A 19564-nucleotide genomic window follows, 5' to 3' on the forward strand; every position below is an offset into this window, starting at 1 on the left:
AATAGATTTTATAGTTTTCTGCCTGGCATAAATTTAGCCACAGCCATGGTTCTTAGAACCAGACAGAAAACCTCAACCGCTCTTGTTAATGTCTGGTGTGGCCAGTGATTGATAAAAGATTTCTATTTGGAATAATTTTATCCACGGCTGTTGTTTAAAATGTGTAAGTTATGTTTTGACTGATAAATATTAAACATGACACACAGTATGGCGGTCACCTCAAGAATTTTGATTTCTTTTGTCACACACATTTGTCTTTTTGTTCCTGAAATTTCTGTTTGACATGTATTTTTTGTAATACAACTGAGTTTTACTCTTGATTTACTGTTGTTAAGTAGTTGTGATGCTTATGGTAGACAAGTTTTATCTTTTGCCTGTTTTTATGTATTCTTTCTTATCACCATCTCTTCACCAAGAGATACCTGTTGTGATATTTATGTATTTGAACACTGAAGTTGTGTTTTCTTTCTTCCGAGAAAAATCTTTTGATGACAACTATGGTTCCTTTTACACCTCACCTTTTGTCAAAAATGTCATTTTAAATTAGTGAACTATTTAACCCATGGTATTTTATCATTGCTTTTGTAATTTTTGTGTGACTTTTTATCCTTAAAATATTGGATTATGCTTTTATGTATTTTATCTGTAAGACTGTATTATGTTTTGAATTGTTGTACAAACTGTTGCAACTGGGTAACGCTTCGAAGATATGATGCAGAACAATAAAGTATTTTTCGAGTCTTCCTTCACTACATTTGGGATCCTGCAGCAGGAGCTTGGACCTGTTGGGCACCTTGTGCTCCTGCCCTTTGCCGAAATCACCGAGGATCATCTTTTGTAAGGATTTGGGGGTTTGGTATATTCAGAAATGTCCTGTTCTACCAAAATAGAAGTTTTTTGTGCTTTACATAACATTTTAGGTTTCTCTCTCTCTCTCTCTCTCTCTCTCTCTCTCTCTCTCTCTCTCTCTCTCTCTCTCTCTCTCTCTCTCTCTCTCTCTCTCTCTCCCTCCCTCCCTCCCTCCCTCCCTCCCTCTCTCATCTATTATCTATCTCACCTATTAATCATCTATATCAGACATCCCAAACACAAGGCCCAGGGGCCGGATGCAGCCCACAAAGTGGTTTCATGTGGCCCGCAAAGCCATCCTGGAAACAGTGAGGGAACAGCCCCTTGTGCCTTGGCCCTGGCCCAGGCCGGCTGGGAGCCAATGTACAATTTTGTGGTGGCCATCTTGGCACTTGCCCCAGTGGACCATGCCTTGGCACTTGCCCCAGTCCCACCCCCTTTTGCCAGAGACCCTCAGATCTGTCCCACAGGCACCCTTGATGCGACTGGTGTAGAACTGACCACGCCCACCCAGTAGGCCACACCCACTCCATGCCCACCCAGTAGGCTGCACCCACTTTGGTCACACCCACCCCCCAGAGCAACCGCAATGCTGATGCGGCCCTCGGTGAAATTGAGTCTGATACCCCTGATCTATATCTATTTAATCTATCCAGTAACCTTTTCTGCTGTACCTTAGGGGAAAAAAATGTCATGAGCTTACCTGGCCACAGGAGGGCAGCATTCCCTGTTTTGTCCTCCTCAGTGCCCTATTAGAAATGAAATTTTAGCTCCTGCAATTATCTTTTATATTCCCAGCATCCTCTGCTGTGGCTGCTTTGAGCTACCATCAAAGGAAGGAAATGAAAGAATAAAAATAAGCCACTCTGGGAGTTCTTTGCCAAACGTTACAGCACACACTGGCCACAGGAGGGCAGGCTTTGCTGCTTTGACTAAACTCAATTTTATAGATGTTTGCTTATATTCCTTTATCAAAGGTGTACTCTGAGTGCCCCTACGACACAGGTTGGCAACCTGCGGCTCTGGAGCCACATATGGCTCTTCGTGGCTTATTAATATTAATAAGGTTTTAATAATAAAGAATAATAATCTTAAAACATCATTAAAGAGGTTCATTTATTTTTGTGGCTGCAGTATCTGATTTGACAGAGTTTTCCGTCCCTTGGCTATAAGGATGGAGGCCATTAAAAAAAGCCTACCATGGACTCCACAAGCTAAAGCTATGGGACGGAAAACTGTGCCCTCCTGTGGTCAAAAACACGTATTGCGGCTACCAAAAGAAAAACCTTTTTAATAGCATTTTAAGATTACAGTACTCTATCTTTATTAACGGTATTAACACCTTATTAATAGGGCCAGGGGAGGTCCGTTTGCTGCAACACAGGCGCGGAAGAAGAAATCTGCTTCAAAAGCCTTAAACCTAGTTAAGGAGGACTATGATTCCCTATTAATATTAATAAGGTTTTAATAATGCCATTGAAAAGTTTTTTAATGGCTGCTCTACTTGCTTCAACCACAGGATGGCACTGTTTTTTGACCCTTAATAGCATTCAATAGCTTCAACAGCTAAATAATAATAATCTTAAAATCATATTAAAAGGGTTTATTTCCTTTTGTGGCTGCTATTCCTTCTTTAACCATAGGACTCAATTCTTCCCAGAGGGCTTGACTGCTTTAGTCTCAATAAATAACTTCCCCTCTCCCAGCAAACAGGTGATGGGATTATAAGCGGGCCTCCTGTGGACTTTCCTGTTTTTAAATATCCCTAGGCTATAACCATCCCAAGCAAAGCAGTTACCAACAGAATAAGAGATGTGGAGTTCCAGCTAGAACTTAACAAACTATCTCTCTGCAGCAAGAAAATAGATTAAATGGGGTGTGTGGGAACCAGCAAGGTATCTGAAAGACCTGAGCTTTCCCAAGAGTAGAATACCATTTTTTAGAGCCAGACATTTTAATATCCTCTCCTTCGCACTCCTGCAGGGCAGAAATGGTAAAACCCCAAGACTGAGTGAAGGTGTACTTGTGGCAGTGGGGAAGTTGAAAATCTCTCTTACCTGTCTCGTCCCCTCCTTTCCATTTTGGATTCTGCTGCTAAGATGGCCCTGGAAGTCCTTTCTGACTAACACCACAACCACCACCACCCCCGGCCAGAAAGGAAAGCATTAGGCCCTTAGGAAAAGGCCTTGTCTGCACAGCTAACCGGACTGTGCGACGGGACCCTGGAAGAACAGGGTCTTGCATCTCTTTGACCGAGCTTCGACCTGAAATTTATCCTGATGCTTAATTTGAACTCATTTCAATGGCATGTTGCTCCCATTTCCACTTGATGATTTAAAAAACAAAAGTACCGCTGTTGCAAGCAGGCGCCGTTATATTTGCCCTTTTGTGTTTTTTATTTTAAAAGTGTGGACAGCAATTAACCCTAACGATTTTCAAAATCTGGTTTACGGTTATGTTTAATCCTAGAGTTTAGTACGCTAAGATTTAAGATGTAATCTATGTTTATAGTTATTTCTAATTTTACATTGGGTACGTTTGTTTCTAAGTTATTTTATATCTAGGCAGCTTTTGTTTCTTCTACCATCAAAGTGCTTCATAAAACACTAACGCTGTAATCTACAAACCACATTAACGCAATTGAAATTGCTCTTAAAATTACACAAGAGGATTGCTCAGAAATCAAAAGCTCGGCCAAAGAGATGCGTTCTTACCTTGTCCCTAAATGCCCGGAAAGAGGGGCCCGTGAGCGTCACCCGAAGATGCTGTCGCACGGCCTGCCAGGTGTGCCAGAAAAGGCCCTTTCCGGTAGACTGCCAAGCTCTGCTAGTGGGAAGGCCCTTGGAGAGGTCCCTCCCGCTATTTCCCACCAAAACTGCAATATTGAGAGGAGCAAACTCCCACCCTGTTTCCCGCTTCCTCTTGGGGTTTTTACTGGGCTCCCAACCTTACTCCATTTCCATCCCTGTCTCTTTAAAAGGAAAAGCCTTAACCTCACTGAAAGTGGCAAAGGGGGGGGGGGAATCCTCAAGGACAACTTACCAGTTTCCCCCCAGTTCCTTCTTAACAGCCACAGCAAGGGGGGGGTCACCCATCCAGCGGAAGCTTTAGGCTGGAAATCCAGGGAGCATGACCTCCTTTCTCCACTGCCTTTTCCAAAAAGGTTGAAGCTTTCAGCCGGCAGGCGTCCCCACCCTTCCTCCTGGCCTGGCCGCTACATCAGTCGATGCAGCTGTGACTGGGGGAAGTTAGCAAAATTGCAAGCCGGACTCTGCAAAGACCCGGGTCTCCTGCTTCCCCCAGAGAGACCTGCTTTTCCTTTCTCTTACCTCTGGGCGGTGGGTGGGCTGTTTACGGCAACCTGGAGAGGAAAGGAAGAAATCTCCTACCCTTCCTAACCCTGACTTGTTTTGGAGGAAGGTCTACAAAGTTAGATGGACGGCGAACAAATTAATAAATGCCATTAGTTGCAACTTCTCACGTCTCATCCCTTTTATCCATCCTTTAAATGATAAACCTAGAAGGGAACGATAGGTTATACACATTTTCAAAATAAACTGCATTTATTTTTATATTGATCGTTTCTTAATAAAAATGCACACAATTTCAAATAGAGATTTGATATTGCACCTATATTAATACATAGGTATCTCTAAGAAATGTAGTTTAGAAACATCAAACCTAAATACAAACCTACATACGTACGAGCTCCTTAAAAAAATAGCAGGGCAGGACAAACAAAACTATTCTTGAATAAAAACACCTGGATTTGCTTGAAGGGGGCGAGCGGGGTGCACTTTTAGGAGGAGCAACCTCTTAAGGGGTAACACAGGGAAGCGCGATACGACTGGTTCTTCTACACACGGGACTCGGGCGCTGGGAAAACACCATTCAACGGCTGCCTTGCTTGGCAGCCTTCGAGGAGACCCCCGAGACGGGTCGGAACCCCCTTCCCGACCCGGACGCCAAAAGCCTGCCCCGCCTCTAAAAAGGAGCTAAAAAGAAGCCGCGGCTGAGCTCGCGTAAACGACCCCGAAGTGTATTGTTAAAACAAGCTAACTTCATCTCTACGTTCCCAATTTAGCCCCTATAGCTGAAAGGGAAAGAGCGCAAAGAGACCAGGTTTCACAACCTCCGGCGCCGCCGCCGCCACCGGTTCTCGGTCGCATTCTTACAGACGGGGGGGGGGGGCGGCGAAAGGCCAGGAACGGCCAGGCGGACATCTTAGGGGAGAGGACCAAACGAGTGGCCGGGGAGGAGGCGGGGGAGGGGGAAGGTGAGGATCCCCCGCTAACTAGGTAACAGAGAAAACCGGTATCTTTCTGGAATAGGAAATGCGGGGATGGCTCGGCTCACCTGAGGCAGTAGCAGGCTTCCTTTTTTCCTTCCTGCGGCTCCGTCAACGTAGTGCAGAAAAGAGCACGGGAAAAAGCAGGGAACCGTGCTGCGAACGGACAGGAAGTTGGAGGCGGCCTCGGCGGATGGACAGGAAGTCGGCCGTATTGGGAACGTCGTCGTCGGTGGTCATGCTACGGGACGGAAAACTGTGCCCTCCTGTGGTCAGAAACGGGTATTGCGGTCGCCGAAAAAAATAAACCTTTTAAATGGGATTTTAAGGCTATTTATTCCCCCCCCCTCTTTTTTATTAACCCCTTATTAATATTAATAGGGCGACGGGAGGACCTTTTGCCATTTTAAAGCTTTATTTCTTTTGGTGGCTGCTATACCCGGCCTGGCCACGGGAGGGCACTGTTTTCCATCCCTTAGCGATAGTATCGGCATTGAGGCCGTGGAAAAGGCCTACGATGGCCTCGATGGTAATGCTATGGGACGGGAATTGCGGCCGCCAAGAGAAATAAGCCTTTTTAACGGGGTTTTAAAGGCTAACCTCGTTGATCGGACGTGGAGTCCGCCCACCCCAGAAAGTCCCCGCACAAGGAAGGTGAAGGATGATTAAGACGGACGGACCGGAAGGCGGCCATGTTGGCAAGGTCGCATTTCAAAGACAATGGAGGACGGCAAACTTGAGCGGACAGGAAGACGGCCATGCTGAGGAGGTCTCCCCGAAAAAAACTAGGGGGAAAGATTAAGAACGAAGGAACGGAAGTCGGCTACGATGGAAAGGTCCTTTCACCGCAGGACCTGGGGGACGGCCGATACCGACGGACAGGAAGTCCGCTGTGCAGAAAGGGCCTCTCGGAGAGTACTCGTAAAGAACCAGCCGGCGGACATGCGCAGAAGGCCGAGGGAAGCGGCCCGTCCCTTTCGCAGGAGCATAGAGCGGCGATCCTTTGGTTGACCCTCTGCGCGTTGAGGCTTAGCTTCTCGGTGTCCCGATCCTGGGCAAAAGGCCTACCACGGCCTCCATGTTAATGCTATGGGACGGGAAATACTGCCCTCCTGTGGTCAAAGACGGGTATTGCTGCCGCCCAAAGAAATAAATACTTTTTAATAGCATTTTAAGCTTATTCTTCTCTATTTTTATTCTGTATTTATTAACGCCTTATTATTAATATTAACGTGGCGACGGGGGGCCCGGTCGGTGCGACAGGGGCGCAGAAGAAATCCTGGTTCCAATCTTAAACCGAGTTAAGGCCCTATTAATAAGATTTAATAATCAAGAATAATCATCTTAAAACGCCATTAAAGAGGTTTATTTATTTTTGTGGCTGCAGTATCTGATTTGACCAGTTTTCCGTCCCTTAGCAGGGCTGGCTCAGGAATTCTGGGAGTTGAAGTCCACCAGTCATAAAAGAGCCAAGGTTGCCTACCCCTGACCTGACCCCTTGGCCTTTGACCTGACCCAGTGACCCCCGGCCCTTGACCTTTGACTTGACCCTGTGACCCTTAGCCTGACCCCTTGACCCTTGACCTGATCTCTCAACCTTTGACCTTCTTGCCCCAAAAGAGAGATAAAGACAAACGCAACACAACTACTGAAGTTCCCCCTGTGCTCGGAAAAACAGTGCTGACTTGATAGGACCGAAAATGATATCGGAACCACCCTGGGCTTCATCTGCCTCCCGCTTGCTGCAAAGCTACCCGCTTACCTGTCTCATACCCTCCTTTCCGTTTTGGATTCTGCTGCTAAGATGGCCCTGGAAGTCCTTTCTGACTTACACCCCCCCCATCCCCACCCCCACCCTGGCGAAAAAGTAAAGCATTAGGCCCGGAGGAAAGGGCCCTGTCTGCACAGCTAACCGGACTGTGCGACGGGACCCTGGAAGAACAGGGTAATCTTGCATTTCTTTGACCGAGCTTCGACCTGAAACTTATCCTGATGCTTAATTTGAACTGATTTCAATGGCATAAGGTTGCTCCCGTTTTCCCTTGATGATTTAAAAAACAAAAGTATCGCTGTTGCAAGCAGGCGCCGTTAGTTACGCTTTTGTGTTTTTTATTTTAAAAGGGTGGACAACAATTAATCCTAACCATTTTCAAAATCTGGTTTACGGTTATGTTTATTCCTAGAGTTTAGTACTCTAAGGTTTAAGATGTAATCTATGTTTATAGTTATTTCTAATTTTACATTGGGTACGTTTGTTTCTAAGTTATTTTATATCTGGGCAGCTTTTGTTTCTTCTACCATCAAAGTGCTTCATAAAACACTAACGCTGTAATCTACAAACCACATTAACGCAATTGAAATTGCTCTTAAAATTACACAAGAGGATTGCTCAGAAATCAAAAGCTCGGCCAAAGAGATGCGTTCTTACCTTGTCCCTAAATGCCCGGAAAGAGGGGCCCGTGAGCGTCACCCGAAGATGCTGTCGCACGGCCTGCCAGGTGTGCCAGAAAAGGCCCTTTCCGGTAGACTGCCAAGCTCTGCTAGTGGGAAGGCCCTTGGAGAGGTCCCTCCCGCTATTTCCCACCAAAACTGCAATATTGAGAGGAGCAACCTCCCACCCTGTTTCCCGCTGCCTCTTGGGGTTTTTACTGGGCTCGCAACCTTACTCCATTTCCATCCCCATCTTTTTAAAAGGAAAAGCCTTAACCTCACTGAAACTGGCAAAAGAAAAAGAAAAAAAAGGACAACTTCTCTGTTTCCCCCCAGTTCCTTCTTAACAGCCACAGCAAGGGGGAGGGAGGTTTAATGGCATTTTAAGGTTATTCTTCTCTATATTTGTTATTAACGCATTATTAATATTAACGGGGTGACAGGAAGCCCGATTGGTGCGACACAGGTGCAAAAGAAATCCTGGTTCGAGTCTTACACTGAGTTAAGGCCTATCGTGGCTTAATATTAATAAGGTTTTAATAATAAAGAATAATAATCTTAAAATGCCATTAAAGAGGTTTATTTATTTTTGTGGCTGCGGTATCTGATTTGACCAGTTTTTCGTCCCTTAGCTATAGGATGGAGGCCATTAAAAAGGCCTACGATGGACTCCAAGCTAAAGCTATGGGACTGAAAACTGTGCCTCCTGTGGTCAACAATGGGTATTGCAGCACCAAAAGAAAAACCTTTTTAATGGCATTTTAAGATTACGGTATTCTCTATCTTTATTAATGGTATTAACACCTTATTAATAGGGCCAGGGGAAGCCCGTTTGCTGAAACGCAGGCACGGAAGAAGAAATCTGCTTCAAAAGCCTTAAACCTCATTACGAAAGCCTAGGATGGCCTAATATTAATAAGGTTTTATTAAGAAAGAATAATAACTTTAAAAATGCCATTAAAAGGGTTGATTTCTTTGGGTGGCTGCTATTTCCCGGCCCCCGGAACGGATGAGGGAGAAGGAATCCTGCTTCAAAAGTCTTAAACCGAGTTAATGTGAGTTTCCGTAGATGCAGAATAATCTTAAAATCACATTAAAAGGTTTAATTTCCTTTTGTGCCTACTGCTCCTTCTTTGACGGCAGGACTCTTACGCTCTAGGACCGCTTATCGAAAAAGGTGGCCTCCCCTCCTATATCTCCAGCAAAGGAGGACGTGTTGGGTGGCTTGGAGAAGAGCTGGGACGCAAAGCTTGCGTTAAAAACAACATCCAGCATTCTTTCACAAATCGATTGCGACCGTATATTAAGTCTGAAAACTCACCGGGAATGGGCAAACTGCTCTGGAATATTCTGAAAAGCTTTTCTGCCACATTGTGGCTGTTGAAACTCTGGCGGAAATTGTGTGGATGTCTTATGTGCCTGTTAGAATCTCTTTGGTTCCCCAAGTTTTGTATCGGGCTGTAATTATAATTTCGTATTGGCTAAATTTGAAGACCCCTTGCCCGGGCCTTGTCCCGACCCTGATCTAAAGATGAGAAACCTTACGAGCAGGGATATTATACCTTTTATTGAACTTCCTTTGGGTTTACGTTAAGGTTGGTTAAAATTGGGTTTTCTCCCCTAGAAGTGACTGCCAACATGCAACCAAACAAAAAAGTGAAGCAAAAGATAGAAAAGAACGATAAAAGCAAAAGAAGCGGAAGATGGAAGCAGAAGACGACAGATAGAATCAGAAGCGGGACCAGAAGCAGAAAGATAGAAGCAGAAAAAGCCAAAGCAAAAGAAGATGGATACAAAAGAGAAAGAAGCAGAAAGATGGAAGAACGAACTTGAAGCAGAAGACAGATATAGAGCAGCGGGAGGAATGTGTTACTGTTTAGTGTGGGAAACAAAGATGCTGTACCTCAGAGGTGGATGGAAATCCTATGATGGTAAAATACTATTCTGCTCATCTGAAGCCTCAACTTACAAATGGGATCACTTACTGTGCATATTCTGATCTCTGCTGTAACTAGACTACCTGAAGTGTGTATTGAAATAAACAAACTTTATCTCAACATTCCTCATTTGGCCCTTCATGGTTTTTTTTAAAGTTCAAATGGAAAGAATCCAAGGAGATAGGGTCTCCCATCGTCTGGTGGCCCATCATCCCTACCGGTTCTCAGTCGCTCCCTTACAGATGCAGTGAAAGGCCAGGAACAAGTGGACAGCCGTTATGGGCGACAACCAAAAGAGGGGTCAGGATGAACAGGGGAGGAGGCAGGTGGGGGAATCTCCTGCCAACTGGTTAATGAAGAAGAACGGCACCTTTGTCTCTACCACAGACTTCAGGGGCTATTTCCACCATGGTTCCTCCTCAGTCGTCTGTGGGAGCCTGGAAATGCGGGGCTGGGCTGGCTCACCTGCAGCACTGACGGGCTTCTTTTTCTCCTTCTTGCCGCCATGCCACTCAGGCCGTACTACCCCGCGGGCCAACCTCCAAAGGTGCACTCTGCCTGCGTAGATAAGAAAAGAGGACAGGAAAAAGCAGGGCACCATGCTGCAAGACGCACTCGGAGAAGGAAGTGGAGGACGGCCACAGAGAGTGGACAGGACGTTTCCCATGGCGGGAAGGTCATTCCGAGAGGAAGTTGGGAACTTCCGAGGTGAGCGAATAGGAAGTCAGCTGTGCCGGGAAGGTCGTTCCGGCCCTGGAGGGAGACTTCTACTGGTTTCAGGGGCGCTTACATATTTATCGATTCAAAGTATTCTGCTATGCCCTTGAAAGTTTAGAGAGCAAACATTCACTGAGGCTGCAAAGCAAATCAAATAGAAAATGTAGCTCTCTAATAGTAACAATAGAAATATTTCAATGGAGTTTTTGTCTTTTACAAAATGTTTTTAATTTTAATTTTCATGTTATACAAAAGAAAATTAATTTATAATCAAATGCAGCTATATTTTGTTTCCATATAACAAATAGTTTTATATTTGTTAACAAAACTGACAATGTACAAAATCAGATCATCTGACCACTAAAAATCATTTTAGAAGTTTAACCTTTTCTTTTAAAACTCTAAATTTAGGATTGCTGCTGACTTTCTTATTAAACAGGGCTAGTGTTTCCTCCTCAGATTTATGACGGTCACCAGCAGTGGAGTAATACTGAGCTATAACCTACAACAGAAAAAGAAAACAGGCGTTAACACTCAAAGGTTTGGTTCTGTTTTCAGTTCAGTCAACTTTCTAGATTTTCTCACATTTTCCTTTGGCAAACTGGGAGGAGAAGCTCGTCATATGTGCAGATGTACACTTTTCTTTTTGCTTAACCACTGAGAATAATTTTTACCTACAGCCTTACAAGGTGGGACCTGTTAATATTTTTCCCCAGTGCTTACAAGTTTAACCAGGCTGCTAGACTAAATCCAAACTATTTATAGCTTTTAGGAAATCAATGGAAATAGTAGTTTTCCACTATGCCTGGGGCTCAATAGCACTTTACTGTTAATGGCTCTCAACTCTGCTGCTTCAATCACTGCAGTAATTCTAGGCAGCTCGCATGCTAGAGTTAGAAACAACACACTGGGACTTGGAAAAGCCAAAAACCAACCAATTCTAAGCAGTCTGAGAAGACAATATCTGCACTTGCCCCATATCTAGATCTGTTAAAGCCAAGCTACAATAGACGCCTTCCTTTAACACTTCTGATAGCATTTAATTCTCTCACTTTTATTAAAACTTGTTAAAATATATATGATGTCCAAGTTACAGAGAACAGTATTATGGTAGTAAATGCAGTTATTTTCCCTCACATGAAGTCCCAGAAATGTACAATACAATTAAAAAGCTGCCCTTCTAAGGATACTGAACTGCATGCAAGAGCCACTGACTTCCACTGGATTTAAATTTTAAGGAGTTAACCATAGATCTACACATGGCAATTTTATTTAAACTGGTATAACACTGGGCTTTTTGCTCATATATTGGACGATGATCGTAACCCTGCCTTAGAGTCTTTTCCATGAATGAACAGAAGTGCTATCATGTGTTCAAGAGCTGTGGTTTCAGATCTAATTTAATTTTCATAGATGAAGTCAAAGCCATTTTTTGAGTAATAAAGTAATAAAGCATAGAGCACAAATACTACAAAACCAGAGACCGAGTTAAAATGTGGCTTGCTAGCCGCTGGAACTTGATTTTCAATTCCATGAAATGAATGATTACAAACAGTGTATTTACCACACGAGTTAGTTTTAAAAGGTGTCAGCTAGTAAAACTGCTGAAATGCAACCCAACCTCATAGCATGCTAGAAGTACACCAATTTAGCAGCCCACTGTACTTAGTTTAAAGCACTTTTCCTTTAATTCAATAGTGCTCTCTCTTCAATTTTACATTGTTTCACAGTGATGCAACACACCTTTTTCCTTAGTTTCTTAATGGATAGTTCACTGTCTGGTGCTTGCTTCAAAACAGCTCTTATTGTTCCTTTCCAGTTGAATTTACCTACAGAATTGATAAAAAAAACTTTAAATGATCTCCTTACATTTTGTCTTAAATTAGTAAAAAAAAAAAAAAAAACCAGCATCACTCAAACATAACATTAAGTATTTCTTATAAATAAGTTTCTGCAATAACATAAACCTGGGATTGTTAGAATATTGCCACTGGAAATTGTACTTCATTTATACATTTATCTGTCTGTTGTATGCCTTCGAGTCAGTGGTGACTCCTAAAACTGTCTAGAGTGTTCTAATTTTCTTTGCAAATCACTTTTTAAGAAGTGGTTTGTCACTGCCTCCTTCTGAAGACTAAGAGAGAGAACTTGGTTACCTAGCTGGCTTTAGTGTCCAAGACAGAACTAGAAATCAGAGCTTCTTGGTTTCTAGTCCGGTGCCTAAAACATTAAGAAAGAGCGACACTGTTTAAGGCTTTGATTTGGCCAAGGCAGCCTTGGGGAGTACCATCTTGCTGGGAAAAATATCGTAAGTTATTTTAAAGTAATGTGGATGTTACAAAGAGGTGAGAAGCATCAAATGCGGATGTTCATAAAGTCTACTTATGCAGAACGCCCCCCTCCAATGCAAAACTTATGCTATCCTTGCAGGGGCATCACTGAGTAAATTACTATATATACAACTATGTAAAATCACAGCCATCAATTCTTTAACTAGTTTTGGCTTTCCTATGCATCACGTTGTCTCCAAGAACCCAGGAGAGTATATAGTATCTACATTTTTTACTATGGTTCATCACTATTGTCTTTGAAAAAGAAAACACAAAAAAGGGGGACAAAAAAGCAACCTCCCCCCCCCCAAAAAAATAAATACACAGGTAATTTACAAGCATCACAATATTAAATAAGAATGTTCAATTTTCATTATCCTTGAATAACTAAAAAAAAGTACGGCACCACTTAAAAAGATATAAATCATTTTAAAATATAAGAAATTAACTAGTCTCATTAATAATCAGCATTGTATAAATCAGAAAATAGGAGATTGGGAATTATTATAGCAATTTCCACTGGAATAACTGAAGATCAATCCTCATTTATCCAATCACTGAAAGTTAAAGATTCCACGTTGAGAGAACCCCAAATTTTGGATGTTGTGCAAAGTCACATACAGTATTATAATCATCCGAAAATGGCTTCCACATTGACTTCATTTTAATGACAGATTTACTTATGAAATATGTATTTTGGACTTCCCCAATTCAATTAGCCATTCATCTGCCAAAGGGAACGGTAAATATTTTCAATAGGACACGTAAAAATCTTTGCAATAGTTACCACATATAAAACTAGTTTGTAAGTTTTAATACCATTTAATAAAAAGTACCAGACTGGAAAAATAAATCTAGCTTTCACAATTTGTCTCATCTTATTAAAAATCATCCAATCCACCATATCTCTTCAAAACGGCACCAACAAAGGAGGGTTTGGAGGAGGAGGGGCCACCGAAGGGCATCCCCCCTCCCCCCTGGCTCCGTCTAGAATGATAGAAGCAGCCAAGGCCTCAATCTAGCCTGGGCTCAAAACCTCTCTCCCAAAAGGGAACCTCACACACTGTGCCTTCCTATTGCCGTCTCTGACCATTTTGGACACTAAATTCTGTATCCAGGTTCCAGCTGCTGACCAGCCTTTTAGGGCAGGACTTTCTGTTTTTGAAAATAATACTAATGACCATAAGATTCAACTGACATGTTCCATTATTATTGTACTGCACAGTTTTGATAAACTTCCAAGTTACCTTGATGTTTGTTTTCTTCCACTTCAGAGCAGTTCATTATTTTGGTGGGAATGGGAGACTCATCTGCATTTATAGGGGAGCAGGGAGAGAAAAATCAAGAAATTAAGAAAAGATAGAAGGCCCCTTTTGGTGAGAAGCACCATCATCATGTTACAATCTTGGTGGTCACTGTACCTGCTTTTCTCTATACAAATGTCTCATCATCACCCAAAGTGGCAATGTCTCTGAAATGTAACATTTGCAAGGGAAAAAAAAAGCCAAGCCCAGGGAACACTTAGGTCACAACCTCTCAGCTCTGAGCTACACTATATCCTCAGTGCTGGGTTTAATTCCAACAGGGGGAAAAAAAAATCTTCTGTTCCTTAATGTGACGTGACATTAAGGGCGCACTCCTCAGGCTGTTAATTTCACTAGCTTTGATTCCTCACATGAATTTTCTTCTAGCTCTGGTCCCTGCCTTTAAAAAGCCCATTTCATTTTCTTTCCCTGGCAAATGTTTAATGGAGGAAGATAAATGAATCTTGCTGCAGGATTCTAAAAAGAGCTTTTAAAATTAGGAAGAACGTGAAGAACACATTATGACCTTTTGTGCAGCTGTTCTTGCGTTTCTTCACACGCGCCTGTGTCTCGGCTTCTTCTGCTTCTGGGCCTCTTCCCTTCCTGGGCACTTTGGCCAAGCCGGCTGCTTCCTGCTGCTTTGCCTTCTCCAAATGGTCACTCTGGGGCATTTTTATGCTGCCTTCCTCAAGAATGTCTCTCCTAGGTTTTTCACTTTTTAAACATTCCAAGTTTTCTTGCTGAGCTTTTAACTTTCTGATACTTTTCTTCTCTTTTAATTCCTTTTTACTTTTTTCCTCTTTTGGTTTCTCTGTCTTCCTGACATTGTTTTCTGATACCACAGGCATAATTTCATTTTTTACAGATTGGATTTCAAGTGTTTCCTGGTGGAAAAATGAGGGGATTATATATCACCATGACAAGTCCAGTATGTATTAGCACATTTCTTCTTTTTATTACTTCTACTACACTTTTATTGTTTCAATGGTTGAAGGTCTCTTACAACTAAAAATATTCCAAAACAAAAAAATAACAAAAAAGAATAAAATGCAAACACAGGAGCAATGAATGTAACAATATAAAACATACTATTCCAGCATGGAATGGGCATTTCAAATCAAATTGATAACAAAGCAGCAAAAGCATTTGACAGAAATAACTGTTTCGCCGAAATTAAGATGAATATTTCCACCTACACATTGGAAAGCAGAGTTCTGCATGACTCACATGGCAGTATTTCCTGTGTGGGAACAGCAGAAGATATTCTCTTAATCTATTTATGCTCAGATTTCTGAGATTTTTTGGGTTTGCTCAGAATTTTTGGGTTTGCTCAGAAAATAAGAAAATGAAAACCTTCCCTAACTGAATAAAGAAAGCTAGAGAGGCAGGAGCTATATTTTTCATTTACCAAAAAGCTTGCTAGAGGGAAAAAAATGTCTCTCTTATCAGGAGATTTTCAATACATTTCTCAAGGCCAAATAGAACAATTTTTATCTGGCTTCACAAATTTCAAGTTTATTTCTTTTAATCTTTTTTAATATTAAAGAAATCCACCCTTCTATTTTTCCAAATACACATACAAGTCCTCAGTTGATGACAGTAATTTTCACAGTTAAGCAATCTGGTCGTAAAACACCACATCATGTGACCGCATGGCTTAACAAAAGCAATCCTGTTACTTCCCACTGGACAGTAGGCCAGGACCCATCCTGAGCCCAGCCCCGTCCCAAACCAAGCTTCCTCCTGCACTGCCCCCATGCGCGTATCACAATTTATTCCAAATGCAGCAGCAATTGGTTTGCTTACCTTTCTCACTGCTTCTGAAAAAATATCCCATACTTGATCCTGTAGAGTAGGATTGTGGATTTTCAAGCTGTTGGCCATCCAGTTCTATTTGGGCAGACCGGGGGGGGGGGAGGGGGAGAGAGAGAGAGAAAACCCTCTATTTAACCAGAACACAAATGTGTTTTCTGACAGAACTAATGAATCAGCATAAGGCCATAACTACCTGTTCTTAACTACTTAACTACCTGTTGTTAACTACTTCTTCCAGAGTCTGTTAACAACCAAATGTATAGAATTTTCCAAATAGGTTGCTGTAATTTTGCTGTGGGCTTTAGCTCTTCAAGGGTACAGCGCTGGTGACCAGTGGCCAAAGTGGAACTATATGTCTTCTGACTCTGCTGAGGTGGCCCGCAGTGGCGTCTCCGCTCCTTAGCCCCAGACACGTCCACTGATGGGGCCATGATGCCCGAGGGAGGGTTCGAGCAGCGGGTCCACTGGCAGGCACAAATGTGTAATTAAATGGATCTAAATAAGTTTTTTTTTTAAAAAAAGGGTCTTGTTTTCCACAGTATAATTTAAGAAACCCTGAATTATGCAGATTCTTTAAGAGAATTTATTTAAAAGAAGTTACTTTTGCTTTAAGGAACCGTAATAAACAAAATCTGCACTATACTACGTCAGGTTTGGGGCATAAATACTTAACTCATTAACATACCTGAAATTTGCGTTTTTTTCGTGGAATATTGTCATATGCATACATCTGTTGTAAAATATCTCGAACTTTGATATTAATGTTACTTTCCTTTATAATTTCATGAATCTTCTGCAAATGAAAAACAAGACTAATGTGACTGCTTTCATGGTTCTGATGAGACCAATTAAAGCAGAACCCCAGGCTTTCCTCTAAGAGCATGTTTATTGGCTACAAAGTATCAGCACAGTCAAAAATGAAACCAAGACTAAAATTCCTTCCAAAAGTAACAATATTACAAAGTTAAACTTCCCACCCCAGAAACTATGCAATTGACCACATTTCCCAATAGAATAGCTTGGCAGGCTTTCTAACATTAAGCTCAACCCCCTCCCCTCAATCTGAAATGACCTTGGTTCCCACGGGACAGAGAATTGTTTAGACCAGTGTTTCTCAACCTTGACAATTTTAAGGCATGTGGACTTCAACTCCCAGAATTCCACAGCAAGCATTGCTGTGGCAACTGAAAAGGAGCAAGATGGCTTCACTGCAGAGTTGACAACTGGTTAATACATCAGTAGAACATTTTATGTTTCCTATTGTCGCATTTAATTTTATACTGTGAATTGCTACAGGATTAAATATAGTTAAAATGCCGAAGAGGTTCATGTAATACATTTATAACTCTAGACACAGCATTATATTACATTAGTTTTATTGCATTTTACTGGGCCTTGGGCACCATTATAGAAAGCGTGTGGTATAACAAATAATGAAAATGTTTTTTTAAAAAATTAAATGCAATTTCTGCTGTGCTTGGTTTACTTCACCTGAATCCACTCCTGCTGCTTGACGTCTCCTTTGGGGACTTTGGCTTCATAATTCTTTCCTCCATACTTCTGATCTTCACTTAGGCACTTCACATGGTGTTTATAATCATCATCCCTGCATTATAAGTGCAGATATAAATAACCCCTAAAGGAAGGCATTTGGCAGAGCTCTTCCCAAACATTTTGCTGAAATATATTAAAGCAGCATAATTAACTTGAAAGACTTTGGTAGGTCTAAGCTAGCTTTTTTCCCAACTGCCCCACAAGAGGGCATGACTGGGGGGGGGGGGAATAATAATTGTTTTTTCTTATGCAGTGCAATGCTGGGAAAGTTTGCCTGCCCCCACTCAGCTGCTGGCCTGCGAGTCTGCTCTGTAAATATTGCAAAATTTGGATTTTGCAGGTTAGAAATGAGTTGTATTGTGAAGTACAAGTATTTTTATTATTATTATTATTATTCTGGAGTCCCTTGAGACTAAAAATTGTGTCAAGATTTTCTCCAGGATGAAAAGGTTGGAAAAGGCTGGTCTTTGCAAAGAACTTGCTTGGCATAGAGCAGGGGTGTCAAACTGCAGGCCCGCGGGCTGATTTCATCATACCGAAGCCGCGCCCACCCCATTGCCGGCAATGCAAAGAGAGTCGCGATATGTCGTGACATGTCACGTGACATGGCGAGTTTGACACCCGTGGCATAGAGGCTTTTAGAGAACGACCTCCTCCTTACGGAATACTTCTCCAGGGTGGACCGCCTGCCAACCTCTTTCAATGCCGTCCAAATGCTGGGCAGGAAAAGGGCAGGGATTCGCAAGCAATGTTTCTCTGCAGCAACCCCTCCCTTACCGAGTGCTCTCCTCCTCAAGATTAGATTGGCAGCCTCATTATTGGTGTTGGGAAGTGGCTGAAGGCAGAATGCTTCCAGAGGGCCTTTGAGAAGTCACCATTACACTTACTGCTTTGTAATTGCTGATGAATTTGCAGGGTTTTTTCTGTTATTACTGTTTTTTTCAGTGGTAAACCCCTCGGAGTCATTTTTGCTAAAATCCAGCACTATACAATGCAATACTGGAAGAAATAAACTCTGACTATGTGCTGAACTCAAAATTGTGCTCAAGTAGAGATAATAAATTATCTAGGCTGACCTTAAGAAATCTCTCCCCCCTCCCCTTTTCAATTTTACCTTTTCTCAAAATGCGACATTATATTAACTCTCTTATTTCCTGTCTCTTTTCCATAGGTTGCCCACATTGGGCTCTATTAACCTTTCTATTACTTCCCCAGATGTTCCTAGAGATTTCTTCCCCTATAATCTGAGATACATAGTATGTTTACTGTTTAGTTTAGCTGCTTCTGATTTGGCTAGAAAGGGGGATAAGCCACAGTTCCAATACTTCAACTGTGTCCTTCAGGTCAGCCTGGATGCCGGAGAACTCCAGGGTAACAACACCGGGGCCTTTTTTCAGACATCCCAGAACAGCTCACAGCTCTGGAGCTGCCAGGCAGCCCACTAGCAAGGTCCTTGCTGGTAGCAAGCTAGCCTGCTTAAGTTTCACGCTCGGAAAAGGCTGGCCTGATGCTGCAACGGCTGAAGCCCATCGAAAAGCTTCCTCTGCCGGTTTCAACCTACCAGAAATCCTTCCCACAATCCATGCAAGACAGACACTGACAGTGTCGGCACATATTCAGATGCTTCTCCACCTGTCCCTTCTTCAGGGCTTCTCCGCAGGCGTTACACGTAAAAAACACCATTCTGGAAAACTAATTGTATCTCTCTCTCCCAAGTCTGATTCACTGCTCCTCCACAAATCCTAGAAATAAATTGAAAACAGAATTAAAAATCTGATGCTGCATTGAATTCTACTTCCAAGAAGAAAACGATCCAGCACCACACGATAGAGAATTACTCTCTATTCGGAACGGCCCACAGGGAACGTCACACCGCCACAGCCGCTGCCAGCAATTGTCTCCTCATTCTTGACAACCACAAAGGGGGGGGGAAGCAACGCTGCCCCCGCCCCTCCCAAGAGATGCGGAAAGAAAAGAGTTCCGGGCGGGGGGGGGGAAGGAGGAGGAGAAGAGCGCCCCCCCGCCGGTCTCCGAGGCAACCGGCGCTTTTTATTTCCCCCGCCCCCATCCCTCAGTCTCCCCCCCCAACGCCCGGCCACAGCGAGACCCCCCAGCCCTGGAGGGGAAGGACTGCCCCCCCCTCCTCAGCCGGGAAGAGGCCGCCCTGGGGGTGGGGGAGGGGGGAAACCCGCCAGTCGGAGCACGAACCGCTCGCGGGTGGGGAGACCGCCGCGTCCTCCCACGGGCGATCAGACCGGCTCAGCCCCGGACGGAAGCGGCCCGAGCGGAAGGGAACCCGCGCGCAGGTAGAGTCCCGCCTCCTCTCTATGGTGGCGACTT

General features: G+C 43.1%; 1 protein-coding gene and 1 long non-coding RNA gene across 2 annotated transcripts; both read right to left on the minus strand.

The window, feature by feature from the left end:
* Window positions 1-547: 547 nt before the first annotated feature.
* Window positions 548-4235, minus strand: LOC120304848. The gene is made up of 3 exons (XR_005555858.1): window positions 4179-4235; window positions 1553-1598; window positions 548-878 (listed from the first exon to the last, which is right to left on the minus strand). It is a non-coding gene; the product is annotated as an uncharacterized LOC120304848 (long non-coding RNA).
* A 6189-nt stretch (window positions 4236-10424) lies between these two features.
* LYAR (Ly1 antibody reactive) lies at window positions 10425-19564 on the minus strand. The gene is made up of 9 exons (XM_039335852.1): window positions 19433-19564; window positions 18786-18966; window positions 17162-17276; window positions 16356-16463; window positions 15662-15745; window positions 14382-14739; window positions 13799-13861; window positions 11965-12050; window positions 10425-10723 (listed from the first exon to the last, which is right to left on the minus strand). The coding sequence occupies exons 2-9, from the start codon at window positions 18905-18907 to the stop codon at window positions 10589-10591; spliced, it is 1071 nt and encodes a 356-aa protein (XP_039191786.1). The 5' UTR covers window positions 18908-18966; window positions 19433-19564; the 3' UTR covers window positions 10425-10588.

Source organism: Crotalus tigris, unplaced genomic scaffold (assembly GCF_016545835.1).
Source record: "Crotalus tigris isolate CLP2741 ecotype Arizona unplaced genomic scaffold, ASM1654583v1 scf7180000017663.5292952, whole genome shotgun sequence".
NCBI lineage: Eukaryota > Metazoa > Chordata > Lepidosauria > Squamata > Viperidae > Crotalus > Crotalus tigris.